This window comes from Oryza glaberrima, chromosome 3 (assembly GCF_000147395.1).
Source record: "Oryza glaberrima chromosome 3, OglaRS2, whole genome shotgun sequence".
In the NCBI taxonomy this organism is placed as follows: Eukaryota; Viridiplantae; Streptophyta; class Magnoliopsida; order Poales; family Poaceae; genus Oryza; species Oryza glaberrima.
This window is the reverse complement of record NC_068328.1, coordinates 9,641,521-9,656,500: the sequence shown is the minus strand read 5'-3', so window position 1 is coordinate 9,656,500 and position 14,980 is coordinate 9,641,521. Positions and strand designations below refer to the sequence as shown.

General features: G+C 50.4%; 2 protein-coding genes across 2 annotated transcripts; both read right to left on the bottom strand.

Moving 5' to 3' along the window:
* Nucleotides 1-368: 368 nt before the first annotated feature.
* Nucleotides 369-4,559, bottom strand: LOC127765228 (mitogen-activated protein kinase kinase kinase ANP1-like). Its single transcript, XM_052290087.1, has 2 exons — nucleotides 4,508-4,559; nucleotides 369-1,990 (listed from the first exon to the last, which is right to left on the bottom strand). Exons 1-2 carry the CDS (start codon nucleotides 4,557-4,559, stop codon nucleotides 369-371), a joined length of 1,674 nt encoding a protein of 557 aa, XP_052146047.1.
* Nucleotides 4,560-11,990: 7,431 nt separating this feature from the next.
* Nucleotides 11,991-14,752, bottom strand: LOC127765226 (mitochondrial succinate-fumarate transporter 1). The gene is made up of 2 exons (XM_052290085.1): nucleotides 14,108-14,752; nucleotides 11,991-12,821 (listed from the first exon to the last, which is right to left on the bottom strand). Exons 1-2 carry the CDS (start codon nucleotides 14,750-14,752, stop codon nucleotides 12,288-12,290), a joined length of 1,179 nt encoding a protein of 392 aa, XP_052146045.1. The 3' UTR covers nucleotides 11,991-12,287.
* Nucleotides 14,753-14,980: the final 228 nt, after the last annotated feature.

Sequence of the window (14,980 nt, the reverse complement as noted above, 5' to 3'; positions counted from 1 at the left end):
GTTTCAGAATTTGAAACTGAGAGACAAGAAACAGGACCAGTTCTCGCTTCCAACCTGGCTTTCCAGGACACTGGTCGTGTATGTGTCAGAGTTTACTACTCCATTGCCATTAGCTTGCTTGTGGTTTCTCGATCTGATCATTCAGACGACCATGTAAGTAAATTGCTCCCAGGTACAGTACCGTTTCTAGATAATTAGTACCACGAAACTGTCCCCGCGGTCGGGTTACGGTTAGGCTTCGCTCTCAAGCCTCGCGCCGATACGGTAAACGCATTTAACGAGCCATTTTTCCGCCAAGTGAATGGGCCAAAACACCAGCACGCCGCGGTGTCCAACTAGGCAACAACTAACCTCGTTGGCTGGCTGTCTCACACTCTCATGATCTCATCCGACCAGCAGAGGCAGCAGCAGCGCGCATTACCGAAAGTCATATGCAACGGAAAAAAAAGAATTGGACCAAAATATTGCAGAGAAAATGGCGGCTTGAATTGAACCCAAAATATGATTGAATCAATGAGATAACTGTACATGACAGCAGCCACGGACGCAACAGCCAACCGAGCTCGCCTAGTGCGAGCTAGCTCGCATTTATAGTGCCCATGCTGGCTGTCACAGCGATCACGGCCGGCGCCGGCGGTGGCGACGGCGAGGACGCTGTCACGGCCGCCAGCGATCACGGCGGGTGGCCCACCGGCGTCGGCGACCGCGGCGGGGTTGGACGGGACGGGTGCATTCGTCGCTGTCGTGTCCGGACTGGACGGTGGGGCCCAGGTGTCGGCCGCCTCCCAGGTGGGCCCCGCGCCCCACTCGCGCCCCCAGCTTGCGTTTGACGCCAACTCGGCGAGCCTTCCCTTGGCGCGCGCCATCACCTCGTGCTCGCTGCGCGCCTCCGCGCCGCCCGAGTCGTCGGAGTCCGAATCGGACATGGACGCGGCCGCCCAGTCGAGAACGGCTCGGGGCGACGGGAACGGCGACGGCTCGCCGCCGTCGTGGACGTCCGCGGCGGAGAGGAACGGGTGGCGCAGCAGCTGATCGCAGGTCCACCGCTCGCCGGCGTCGCGGCGGAGGCACTTGTCGAGGAAGTCGCGGCACGAGTCGGAGGCGCACGCGGGGAGCTCGGGGCGCTTCCCGCCGAACCCGATGAGGAAGAGCAGCTCGCCGACCTCGCTGGCGCCGCCGAGCTCTGACCACGGCCGCTTCCCGGTGATCAGCTCCACCGCCGTGCAGCCGAGGGACCACACGTCCGACGCCGGCGTCGGCGCGCCGCCGCGCGCCACCTCCGGCGCCATCCAAGCCGGCGTGCCGCGGGGGCCCCGGGACACCGCGGCGTCGGAGACCAGCCTCGCCGCGCCGAAATCCGCGAGCTTCGCGCCGCGGCCGTCGCCGTCGCAGCCGACGAGCACGTTCCTCCCCTTGACGTCCCCGTGCACCACGCCAGCCACGTCGTGCAGGTACCGCAGCGCGGCCGCCACCCGCCGCACGACGCCACGAGCCCCGCGCTCACCAAGCCCTCCCATGGCCGCCGCCGCCGCCGCCGCCTCCGCGGCGCTCCCGCCGGGGACCAGCTCCATGTGCAAATTCCTCGTCGTCGCCGCGTCCCCGTCGTCCCCGAGATACTCCACGACGTAGGGCGAGCTGAGCCGCCTCAAGATCCTTATCTCGCTCTCGAGGCACGCCATCGCCGCCGCCGGCGCGCCGCCCTTGGCCTCCACCGACTTCACCGCGAAGGCCCGCCCGGTGGCCCTGTCCACCGCCACGTGCACCGCGCCGAACGCCCCCCTGCCGACGCATTTCCCGCGCACCCACTCCATGGAGAGGCGCGCCGCGCGAGCTCGATCCTCCTCGCGCCACAGAGCAGAGCACGACGAGAAGCCGAGGAGTGAGTATGAGAGGCCGAAACAGAGAGAGAGGGAGAGGGGTGGGTGTGGAGGAGCCGCCAAAAAAGGAGAGGAGCAGAAGGTGTGAGGGATGCAAGAAACGGGGGAGTGTGCTCGCCGCGTATATATAGGTGTGGGGATCAGTTTTATTTTTGTGGGTAAGGATTTCGCGCGGTTTTTCCCTCTCTCTTTTTTCCCTCGCTGGGATTTGAGGATTTTCCTCGCGATTCGCGTGTTGAGGGGGCGATGGGATAGTGAATTCGACGGAATATTATACGGGATATATCATGAGAATAAATTGGGGGGTTTGCGTTGGAGAGGGGGAGTGGGGAGGGAGAGCTTAGCCGTGCAACTTGTGCTGTGTTATCTTCGGGGTGCCGCTACGTTGCGGCCACATGGGCAAAAAGATTTGGGTGAGTTGATGGTTTGGATATATGGTTGGATGACATTTACTTGCAAGGTTTGGTTTCCATTCACCTTTCACTCCGATTCGCTGAAATTCGATTATGTGTTGTGAGATTTGTTGGTCTGTTATCCAGAGTGTTTAGCTCAATCTATTTTGTCAAGAAAGAGGGTGGATATAGACCCTACTTATGTTGTTTCAACATTGGCTTGAAGTTGATTTATTTTCATCTCCCCAGTAATCCAGTATTTTTTAATGTAGTTTTTGAAAATGGGCTAAGCCGGCATTCAAAAAAAAAGGCATTAAAAAAAAGAGCTAAGCCAAGCCAAGGTGAAATAATCTTTCAATGGAAATTGACTCATTAGCCTGTTATTAATACTCCACGGTCCATACAAAACCGATTATCAACTTCTTTAAGAAAACGAGATTTGGAGGGAAAAACGTTTCTCCAAATATTTTTTTAAAAAAGAAATTATAAACGTGTTGGGGATTAAACACAGGACCTTGGGGTTAAAACAATACACCCCTTACCACCGCACTTGACAGTGGCAAATTTCGATTGTTTATTGGTCTCTCTTTTCTTAGGCTTTTGAAACAAACTAGCAAACTTTCCAACGAAAAGTGACCTATTATTTAAACGTTGAAGTAGATTTCAGTTATAATTTTAATATCGGGTTTTCATGGGTAGAATTGTATCTTTTTTATATAGAAAAACACAGTAGAAATACAGACGCTCACAACATTCGCATACTCACGCCATATCCCTATGAATACATTATTCAAAAGACTAGGACAACGTTTTGTCTCGCTATCAATGGGTGTGTTACCTATTACTAAAAAAGATAATTAGTCGTAAATGCGAGAACTTGTGCCAAGTCTAGAACTTGAACCTCTGTGTGGGTAGGTTCTACTACAAGAAATCTAACCGGTTAGTTACGCTCACTTTGCTAAAAACTGTATTTTGTACCGCACAACACTTAAAAAGAGGACAATTAAATTTGATATATTACTCTTAGCTTGTTCTAATTTTCCATATCAATTGTATTTTGATTATAACTACCTATCAATCTACATTGTTATAATCTAGATCTACCATAACATAAGGGTGCATCCTTTTTTCACCTTTTCTTTGATTGATATGGGAATTTATATACGAGTTTTAGGAGCGAACATTTCTTTTTAGGTCGCATTCTTTTTAGAGGATGAATCTAGGTTATTAGTTGCACGCAAAACGAGAAACATACTACATGAATAGTTGAGTATTAATTATTAAAAAAATTTAAAAAGAAATTATTTGATTTTTAATACCCTTCCTATGTAAAAAATTTTCGCACGAAACACACACTATTTAGCCTTTTTAAAAGCATGCTAATGAAAAACGAGGGGTAGCTAAGCTCAAATAGCAGTTTAGAACAGACCCTTAAACTATCAATCTTTTATATCTATACTAATTCTAATTATTCACTCCGAGGAAGCATCGATTTGTAACAGACCAGTTGCTGGTTACTAACATCAACCATGTATGTAAGTAGTAACCAAAACGCCACCTTAAATGAGGATCATCATTTTTAAACGTTGATATCACAATGCAAGTAGCAGAAAGAAGCCAAATCTCGTGAAATTTTGTTATGTCCTCAAGCACCGGTATCTCTATAAACATCCAAAAGACATATATATTTCGGATTTAGGCGTCCACGGGTAACTGCACAAGCATCAACCAAAATATTTCGTTGTCTGAGATGCCTCCAGCTCACCAAAAGGCAGAGTAAACCACACTACCAAAACCCTCGCAATAGTAGTGCACATCTGGAGCTCGATCCCTGCTGCTGATGTGGCAGCGGAGAGCTCACCGATGGCACACGCACGCGACGGTGACATGGCTGGACACTAGTGGCCCAGGGGATTCGGCTCGCGGCACATAGCCAACCAATAAGAATCCTACTCCAAAACACACAAAAAAAAAAAAAAAAAGAGTGAGACTAGTAGTAGATTGGGAGAACGAAAGTTGTGGCCTGAGACAACGAGGCGTGTGCGATCGGAGGTGGCTCGTGGGATCCGTGGGATCGCGTCGCCTCGCGGGCATTTATCGCGGGCTCCCGCTGCTGCGGCGGCGGACGTGCGCGGCGCCGAGCCACACAACCCGGACCGGCAAAGCGCTCTCTCCCGCTGGCCGCAAAGGCCACGGGAACCTGGCCGTTCTACCAGTACTACTACTAGTAGCGCGTACTTCTCGCCGGAAATGTGTGGATCACCGGCCGCGTCGTGGCCTCTTTCCGCATTTCGGCCGTATACTAACGTTTCGCGTCTGCGTAGGAGGTTGTTGCGTTTGACGGCGGAGGGTGTCGCGCCACAGAAAAAGCCCGACCGGGGTTGTGCGTGCATGTAACCTCTGTTTTCTCCCACAAGGGGATCGTTGACGTGCGTAAGTTGAGACCGGCCGCGCCTCCAAATCTAGAATCATAAGTGGGTACATGATTGAGAGATCGCTTCTTTATAATTGCGGTTTAGATTTGCATACATTTTGGCCATCATTTGCAGGTATAATGCCACAAAAGCCAACGAGTAACGTGGAGCGATGGTTTCCAATGATTGGAAGGGGAACATTCTGTGTGTGCCAAACCGAGGGACAATCCATGCGCCCCCACAAGATATCGAAAGATTGTAAGGCAACAATGCGAGCTTATAAATTCATTTGTGCCAATCTCAACGTTGGGGAGTACACATTGGCACGATGCCGAGGCAATGTGTGGATTATGAGGTTGTTCGTGTATATCTCCTTATCTACGGGTCTGGAAGATTCGGGCTGCGCGAGATAACAGTTTTTGCTAGTTATTGCCGGCGTATATATCCAACGGATGGACCCAAAAATATTGGGGGCTAAGATGCCTAGGGAAGAAGGAATTCATTCGCGCCTGATCTTGACTTTTCTCGGTATGTTGCAGGCTTAGTTTTTCACTTAGCGCAAGTTGCAGGCTTAGTTTTTCACTTAGCGCAAGTTGCAGGCTTAGTTGATGCGATCAACTCCGCATGCATGCGCCCATGCTCACCCCTATGCCTAGGATAAGATCTTCTTTGATTCTGGTTCCATGGTGAGAAATATCCACCAAAAGTGGCACCAGATCGGACCATCAGACTATCCAGCTAGCATAATTCAGTCCCCGCTGTAAAATGCGCAGAGAATATCACTGTGACACTGTCCCGTATTTCGCTCCTTCTCGATCGCCTTTGCTGTACGCATACGCTACCTGCTCAAGCTAGATACCGTTCCATCCCAAATTGGGGGTGCTTCTGCTCCCTGATAACTTCATAACCAACTCATCCATCTAGCATTCTAGCTAGAAACTGGGAAAGCTGCCTGCCCCACAACTTGCAGCTCTCAGCATCTCACTATACGTCTATACCACCTTTCCTGGTCAAAAACCTTTTCTGCGTCGCTTTCGGGAGGGAGCTGCCTCCGTTCCAGGACAAACCCAAACCGGAGCCGGTAAACTGGACCTTAATTGATTGGCTAAACCCAGGGCAACAACAGCTGTTTTCCCCCATTAAACAATCCGAGTGTTCACCCCAGCCAGATTCTCAGCACTACTCCCCTGGTCCGATCCGAAGATACGGTGTACACTGGGATACCGGAAGAAAAGGGGAAACTATCACGACGGGAGAAAGCAGTCAGGTCAAAACCCTCCCCCCACAAAGTCGGCACGACTCCAGCAGCATCAGCCGACTGGCCAAAAAGCACGGGGTTTTTTTCGCGTGCGTGCGTACGTGATCCCCCCGCGACCGGGGGAGCAGAGCCGCGGAGGTTGACGTGCGGTGCCGGTGCGGGGTGGGGAGCTCGTTTCGCGGCGTCGGCGTGTGAGGCAGCGAGGCCGCGACGACGTGAGCTTTGCCCTGGATTGCCGCGGGCTATCGCGTGGGATGGCGCGACACGGGAGGGCACGGGAACGTGGGTCGTGGGGTGGGGGGGCCGGGGAGACCGCGCGCGGGGGCCAGGGGCCAAGGGTGTGCCCGCCGCGAGGGCGAGGACGAGAGAAACCGCCGCGCGCGGGATGCGTGCGTGACTGCCGTTTTTTCGGTTCACCGACCGGTCGTTTTCGTGCCAGTTTTTGACGCGGGTGGGACTGGGAGCGAGGCCAGGGGTCCTGATGCTGATGCCGATACGTCATGTGTGGCCCGGAACGGCTCGGCGTGTGTGGACTGCGGCGAGTCGTGCCGTCACGCAGGCCTCAAACTCCTCTTCGTCTTCTTTTTTTTCTTTCTTTTTTTGGTCGAGCCAATATGTTTAGGGAAATATTGTTCATTTGTTCGCCGTTACCTTGGCGTTTACGAGATTAGCAACGTATAGGGTAGTATTATATAGCCCAGCAAAAAGTATGCCCACGTTGCCGTCACGTGCCCATCTCCGCGGTGAAAGCAAGATCTCTCGTGCGCTGTTTGTGATTTTGGCCCTGTGTTGGAGCCATGTTCTGAAAGCGATGCGTACACTGTCACTGTCAAATCCGCGCAAAAAAAAAAAAAAACATTAGCTTGTCGACTCCTCACCTGACTCTTCGAGTGCTGAAAAAATTATATTACTCTAGTACGTGCTGCTAGTTGATTATTGCCGCTACTCTCCAGTAAGGTCCACATGTCTGTCAATACGATCAAGGGGGCCGTGGCACTGTTACAGACTTACAGTGCCACTGCAGTACCACCCTCCTTACTGTCGCGTGGTGCATTGTGATCCAATATGACAAGGATTTCGCCAATGAGGCAATGAGCAAGCATGAACAACGAGAAACGGTCCTACAGGCATGCTCAATTCAATTCAAGGGTGTGCTCGTGTGTAGGCATGCCAGTCCCACAGGTACATCTGGCAGGTTCCACAGGGGTAAAGAGGGACCGTCCTGTACCGGCAAACAAACCAGCTGAGCAGCAGCCCCTCCTCTCCTATACCGGCAAAACCGCCTTTTCTATTACGCAAAGCCAACCGTTAGCGCGGATCGTGCCGGCGCGCGCGGCAACGGCGCGGCACACGTCCATCGAATCTAACCGCGGCGGCGCGCGCAAGTTGCCCGTTCGCGGCCACCGGCCCGTGAGCCAGCGAGACGTACGCCGGCCGATCGATCGATCCATCTCGAGACACGGTCTCGCTCCAACGTACGCACGGTCTCGGGCCCGACACGGGACAGGGCAACTTGGTGGCGAACCGAAGCTGTTGCGCGCGGCTGAGTGAGTGCGAGGTGAGGTGCACGGCACCGGCCAGCCGCAAAGCCAGCCTGACGCTCGCTGCTGTCCTCCAGAGGCTTGCGAGAGCCGGAGACCGTCTCTTTCCTTCTTTCTTTTTTCGGTAGTAGCCTGTGACATCTGCGTGGTCGATCGCTTTGCCTGATAACTCACGGGGTCACGTCGCGGTGTTGCCGCAATTAGGTTAGGCTAGTGGCGGCGCTGCTTGCATGAGCTGGGCGGCTGGGTCCCGGCCTCCCGGGCATATCCTGAGTATTTAGCCTACTTGGTACTACGATTTTTATGGCTCGACCGTGCAATGGATCAGGAATTAGGATCGCTCGGTATGGCATCCGACGTACCAGGACATGCTATTGCTGGAGGAATGAATTCCTTCCCTTTGGGTTATTAAAAGCAGTAAGTCGGCACATTTATTTTATAATCGTCACTGTCACTGTCACTGTCGCCGTCACACGCAAAGATATTTCTGTACCATGAGATTTGAGATGGTTATCTTGTTTTTCTTTTGTACTAATTTTTTTCGGGGAGGTTATCATGTTAGTGATGATGCAGAGATTATATCATGCAGGTTATAGGTATCAATTCGATAATTTTGTATAGTACAGTTCCGCAGTTCCATTTTCCCAATTGGATCATCGTGATGCAGAGCTTCGAGACCTTTGTTTTTGTAGGATTCAACTGCTCATCCAAGTTGACGAACTGAATTCTGAAGAAAAGGGGAAAAGTTGATGAAGAACGGGTCGCTGTCGTTCTCCAACGCACTTGCCGAAATGCCAAACGGAAAAACTAACATGAGCTGAGTGCATATATAGGATTTTATGGGGCAGCTGCAAATGGGGAAGTGAAACTGGTTTTCAGTTAAGATGAACAGTGGATAATTAAAGCAGCGAATTCAAACACTGGCACTGTTTACTATTTAGTGTTAAGAACTCCGGTCAGAAACTATATTGAGCACAACGAGAACGTACGATTATTATACTTGAAATAATTTGCCAATCTTTTCACTTATACTTATGTTTGTTAGTCAAAATTTGAATTTCCAAACTTAAATTTGAAGGTGATTTTAGGTTTTTCTCATCGAAGTTTATTTTCAGCCTTTGTTTTTAGATCACCAAGAACATGTATATATAAATCTTATTCACAAATTACTTTTCATTTGTAATGTAAATATGACGTTTGGCTTATTCCACGAATAAGTGAAACGATGAGGCTGAACATCAGGTCTTCTCTACAAAACAAATAAGGAAAAAGTCCGAATTACCTCTGAACTATTGGTAAGTTACCCCTCCCCCGACTTAATCCGAAGTGGTTTGGTCTTACGTGACGCATACGTGGCAGTCCAATCAGAAAAAAAACAATGGGGGCCACATGTCATATCTTCCCCATCCTCTATTGCTCTCTTCTCTCGAGTCTGAATGGCAGAAGCGGTGGCGACGAGAAGGCTGCTGCTGTGGAAGCAATAAAAGGAGAGATGGAGGAGGGGAGCATAATAGAGCTAGGCCGGTGGCATGGCTATCTTCTTCTGTTGTGGCGGTGGCGGTGCTTTTAGTAGGGTGCGGCGGGTCTCGGTTGTGGTGACGGTGACGATAGCGACAAGCTCATGAGGCGGCTGTGGAGGAGGAGCAGCCTCCACCACTCGCCGCCCCTGCCACTCGAGCTCCTCCGCCTCGTCGTACGAACCGATTGATGGGGAGGAATAAGAGAGAAAGGAGGGGGGGTGGGGGGTTGAGAGGGAGAGAATCTGCCTCGCGTTGCCATCCTCGGCATCCAGCTGTGCCTGCTACCCCCATAATAGATCAGGCATTGGCGTTGGCGTGTCGCCATCCTCGGCTTCCTATCCACCGCCCCTGAGCTGCCTCTGTCCCCGCCCCCGCCCGTCGCCATCCTTGACTTCTCCTCCGCCGCTCGGTGATAGAGAGAGATGTGAGGGGAGGGAGGAGAGAGAGAGGATTGGGGAAAGAGATAAGAGACTGATAAGTGGGGTCCGCCGATTTTTTCAAGAAAAAAAAGGATGATTGTACTACCACGTATGCGTCTTGTAGGTCCAAAACCACTCCGGATTGAGTGTGTGTGTGTTGGGGAGTGGGGGGGGGGGGTCGTTAGGTATTAATAGTTGAGGGTGAAAGATATCTGGTTTTCGGCTCCGCCTCCAGGGATAATTCATACTCATTCAATAGTTTAGGGAGTTATTTCTGACTTTTTCCATCAAATAATGTGTGACTTAACCTTTTCCTTTTTTAAGACTACCAAATTTGGTCAGGATATCTGTTTAATACGAAAGTCAATGTCTCAATGCAACCAAATTGTGCCTCAGACTTGGGCAGTTGGGCTGAACACATCAGGATATGCACCAGGAATATCTTCATCAGCATGTGAACTAATTCTATGGTGTAGTTTATTTCTAGTTTATTTCCTGAAGAACCTAAAAACCTGTCAGTACAGATAGTGACAATGTCGCTTTTGTTGTATGGCCCATGAACTTTAGCGCCTCCGTCGTAGTGACAATGTAATTTAATATTTTTACCGTGTAAAGTGTGGAAGCGACAAGTACGCAATCAACTTTGTAAGCTTCTTTCTTTACTTAAAAAGCGATGAGGCAACTATGAAAAATGAAGTGCTCGAAACAGCAGCCAATGCACATCTGATCACCCTGCACAAACTCTGAAAATGTAGTCCCTATCCGATTCCTGCTGGGAAGATAAATATGCAAAAAGGCCATTGAAATTTTCTCCAAGTCGTGTGTGATTTAACGCAGAGATTCAGAGAACCATAATTCTGTACCCCGGAGGGTGAATCACTCACATGCTGGTGGATGCACCTCATAACGGATAAAAGACTTTGCTTGTGTGCATCAAATTGTTTGCTCGAGATGTGGAGTGTGGTGTATCACTCTCCCCAACTGGCAAAAACGATCGATGCATGCATTATCATTTGCAGCAGAGAGCATGTGACCAGGTGAATTGTTTTCAGTATTGGCTGTTGAGCAAGTGGTTGGAACCGGCAGGGGCTAAAAGAAAGAATATACTTACTCTCCGATAAAGCATTGAACGCATGAGGCGAGTCGATCCTTCGCACCGGTATAGACAACGACTCATCTGTCGATCCAGACCGTCGATTCTTTGGCCCGATAGCCTCCCCACGATGTGTGGTCGCTGATGGACCACGACGTATGTATGTACAATCTAGAAATCGGCAGGGTCCTACACTCCTATTGGCCAGCCAATGAGCCAATTCGACGCTGTACTGCAGAGATATGTGGCCGCCGAAAAAGATCTTTTATTTGGCTTCGACGCAGCCCCACATCCCATGCTGCAATGCAACCACATCTGCGCGTCTCACTCACCTGTACAAAACGCCAGGGGCGCATGCAGAATTGCAGACGAGAACGGCAGCATCAGGCGCGGCTAATGTTGGGCGGGAGATGTCGCTGCTGGATGAAGTGGTGCGCGCGTTGGCGCCTTCTGGGTGGGACGGTCCAGCCCATAGGCCATTGGACTCCACGACGATCTCGCGCAAAAGTTTGCAAATCCTACGGGGAAATCTTACGAAATCTCGACGTTTCAAACGGGGCCGGAGAGGCGGAGACTGAGGAAGGCGTAGCGGTCGTGCGAGCGTAATTGCCTGGCCAGAGAAAGAACGTGGCGCATGGCGTCGCGGGAGGCGGAAAACGAATTGCACGGAGCGACAGCAACCGGCGCAGAAAGCGTGCAAGCACCTTGGACGATCGGTAGTTGCAGAAGCATGTGACATTACATGAGCTCTTTTTTTTTCTTTTTCGCGAGAGGGGTTTTTGTCCCCGTTTTTTTGTGTGGCCAGCAGAAGAGGTAGTAGAAGTTAGAACCGGATCCCTCGAGGGTTCTTTTTCACCGGAGGATGCGAGTGAAAGAGGATCTATCACGGCGTCGTCACAGCTCGGAATTGGATGCGCTATCCTGGCGCAAGTAGCCATCACGATTTCACGATGATGAGGAGGGCGCGGTTGAGCTCAGGTGGTGCGCAAGCCAGCCGGCGATGCTTAGCCTTGTGCTCTTGTTGCGTCAGAGACAGCATCTTGTCCCGGATTTGGTTGTCAGTCAGGGACCCCCCTTGTCCCAGCTAACAAGTGAGATCTTCAGCAAAAGGATCCAGCAATTTATGTGTTAGTGTCAGTACTTTCCATCGCAAGCTGGGGACATGTTTGTTAATCACCTGTAGCAGCTGTCGTTTGGTTTCATGTTTGTTAATCACCTGTAGCAGCTGTCCTTTGGTTTCAAGTTGTACTTGAAATTCGAGGGCAGTTGTCTGTGGTACATATCCCAGAAGTTTCACTCATCAGGCTGAAAGCCTGAATTCAGAAACAATGGATACAAAAGCCCAAGTTTGCTACTAATGGGCTAAGCATTCATCTTCTTACTGGTCGAGGGCCGGGCAATAAACAAGACCATCAGCCTTCCAGTTTCACACATGAACAGTTAAGCATTCTGCATCTAAAAGAACAGTTGATCACAGAAGCAAAACAGGCAGGTCTACGCTATTGCAATTTACTACTCCATTACATACATTGCGGTCATCAGCACACTTGTATCAAAATCCAATAGGGCGTTTCACCATTATTGATTGCTTAGAATACATCAGTTCATTGCTCCGGCCAGTACTCAACTCTTGGCTATGAACAATCTAATGTCTAGGTAATTGAACAGATACTTTTCCGATCAACGATTTTGAGTTTTTGACGCCTTGTCCCTCTACCACCGATCCAAAGTGATGAACTGAACAAATTTGAGTTCATCACTTAAGTACGGGGATTACATATGAGCCGGCTGCAGATATGATCTCTCATAGAGGCCCATCACCTGATCAGCCACCGCCCACATTATAGCCTGACCAGGTGGAATCCTCATAAGCCTCGGAAGCAAACCTTTCCAAAGGGCTCTGAGACCCTCTTCAGCGTATATTGTGCGTATCGCGTGGACCATACCCTTGTACTTGATGTCACCAGTTCTCCCCTGGGCCATCAGTCTAGTCTTCACGACATCGAAGGGTCCAGTGCAGATCGGACCTGCAGTTCCTGCAAGAAAACCTGAAATCATTGACTGCCATGGCTGGAGAACCTTCCCATCTCCTTCATGCTTCTTCCAGAGAACAATATCAAATGTATTCTTGGCAGTGAACATTGCGGCTTGGTTTGTGCCATTACGCATGACGGTTGGTAATGCTCCAGCCCACAGGCCAAAAAGACCCTCCTCAGTAACAATCGTCCTAGCACAATGTATTGGCCCCTTATATCTCAGCAGGTCAGGGCTTAGACCTTTTTGTTGCTGCAACCTGATTTTAACCACCTATACCCACCACAAAGAAACATGACACCGGTCATTCCAGAGAACTGAACCTTTAAAGAAATGCTGGTAAAAAAGTATAAACTGACTTCCACCATAAACATTATAATAAAATGCATCAATGACGAACTTGGGACAAATTGAAAACACACTATTCGCTATGATTAACTTATTTAACTTCATAGAACATGGAGTTGCATAAAAACAAAGTGCTTAGAATGACTCAAGTTTTCAGATCGCACCAATCTAATATAGGGAGAAATTCCTTCTATTAGGTTTTCAACAGTATGAAAATATAGAATTTCCAAAACCAGAGAAGAATAACCATCTGGTGTTCACGCTAACTTTTGGTTTGTTCGTTGTACTTCAATTTAATTTCTATCTTTGTTAGCTTCTAAAATATGTAGTTGACCATCCCAAGAAAACAATCAGATGAATATCATGGTACACCAACCGTTTCTGTTAAGAGAGCCAAGGAGAACAAAGATAGACTGACGGCCAGTACACTTAAAATTCATATCGTACTGATATTGCCTCCACATCAGAACATGTCATTTCCTTTTCTTAAGATCTTCTTGTCTTTTGCTTTGTAGGTACTAATACTATATGTTGATTTCCAATAAACATGAGTTACACGATAGCGATGAGTGCTTAGATGATAAAAATGAAAGACGAGTCATTTTCTATAGAGATGAACAGAAGTGTAAATTTAACAAGATTATGCTTTTAAAAAAGAAGCATACTTCGAAGTGCACGCAGGCCTTTCGCATGTTTGGTCTTTTTAAAGCAGTGGGCGATTTGTGGTAACTTCTTGGTCAAATACTATGTTTCAAAGCATGAGGTCTTTGACAGAGTTCTGATGGGCTACCACATCCTTGGTAATTGGTTTGGGCATGATAATTATGATTTGACTGCAAAGTGCAAAGCCACCATTTCTTTAATCCCAGCTCAAAGTTGGCAATAACACATCTAAACATCATTCACAGACAAGATTAAATAACTGGTCCACCCATGTTCCTCCGTTCCTTTTCTATATCTAAAGTAGTGAATTTGTACTTTTACATCGGTGTCCTATATGGCAGCTCTCGCGAGTTCTTATTCCGGCAAGGAGCACCTAGAGATGTTCCTTTGTAAATATAATTTATTCGCGCTGGAGCAGTGAACACATTTTTATTCAAATTCTATAAACTATGTCGCAGTCGCAGAGAAACCAAGAATTCAAGAACGATTCAAGATCTCGCAGATACTCCAGGTAAGTAAAAAAGGAACAGATGCAGGGGTGATCTTGCCTCGAAGGGGGTGACGATGAGGAGGGCCTCGAGGACGCCGGCGCCGAACCCGGAGGCGAGGCGGCCGTGCGCGGAGACCTTGCCCGTGCCGGGGTCCTTGAACGCGGACTGCAGCACGGCGTTGGAGCCGAGGCGGAGCGCGTACTTGAGCGTGAGGTGGGTGGCGAAGGGCGTGAGCCCCTTCCAGAGCGCGCGCACGCCCTCGGAGCGCACGACGGTGGTGCCGCAGTGCGCGATGCCCCGGTACGCCCCCGAGCGGTCCAGCTGCAGCCGCGTCTTGATGACGTCGATCGGCTGCAGGCAGCACGCCTCCATCACGCCGCCGACCGACCCCGCCGCCGCCTTCACGTAGGGGGGGACCGGTGCCCTCCCACCCCGCCGATCCTCCGCCGGCGAAGCGGCCTGCGGTGCCGGCGACATCGGCGGCGGCGGCGGGGAAGAGGAGGGGGACGCGGCGGCGGCGGCCTTAGCGGGTGTGGCGCACGAAGCGGGTTTTGGATTTGTTTCCGTGGGTTGCTTTCCCCGCTGCTGAATCCGAGAAAAGTGTGGTGCACGGGCGCTGCTTATGTAGTAATCGATCCGAGGGCGCACGCTTCTCGCGCGGCCGTCGCGTCGCGGCTCGGTCCAGAAGACCAGGGCCCACATGGGGCCAACCTGGTCCAGCAGGCCGGGTCCCACACGGCAGTGAGTGTAACTTATTACTACTGGGGTACACGGGCACGTTACGTGGCGGAGAGAGATTCCCGGGAAGGTGGGGGCCGCTTAGCCGATCTGCTGGTCCCACTTGCAAGTGTTTGTACTACCAGACGGCGGCCAGTTTTCAGGAGCGGCGCGCTACCTACCCACCACAAGCGTCCCCTCCCACTTGTCATT

Excerpts from the sequence above, each read along its gene's own strand:
- LOC127765228 (XM_052290087.1), bottom strand. The coding sequence starts at position 4,559 with ATGCGGAAAGAGGCCACGACGCGGCCGGTGATCCACACATTTCCGGCG. Across the intron at positions 1,991-4,507 it reads CCACACATTTCCGGCGAGAA|CACACTCCCCCGTTTCTTGC; the intron begins GTACGCGCTACT and ends ATACGCGGCGAG.
- LOC127765226 (XM_052290085.1), bottom strand. The coding sequence starts at position 14,752 with ATGTGGGCCCTGGTCTTCTGGACCGAGCCGCGACGCGACGGCCGCGCG. Across the intron at positions 12,822-14,107 it reads TCATCGTCACCCCCTTCGAG|GTGGTTAAAATCAGGTTGCA; the intron begins GCAAGATCACCC and ends TGGTGGGTATAG.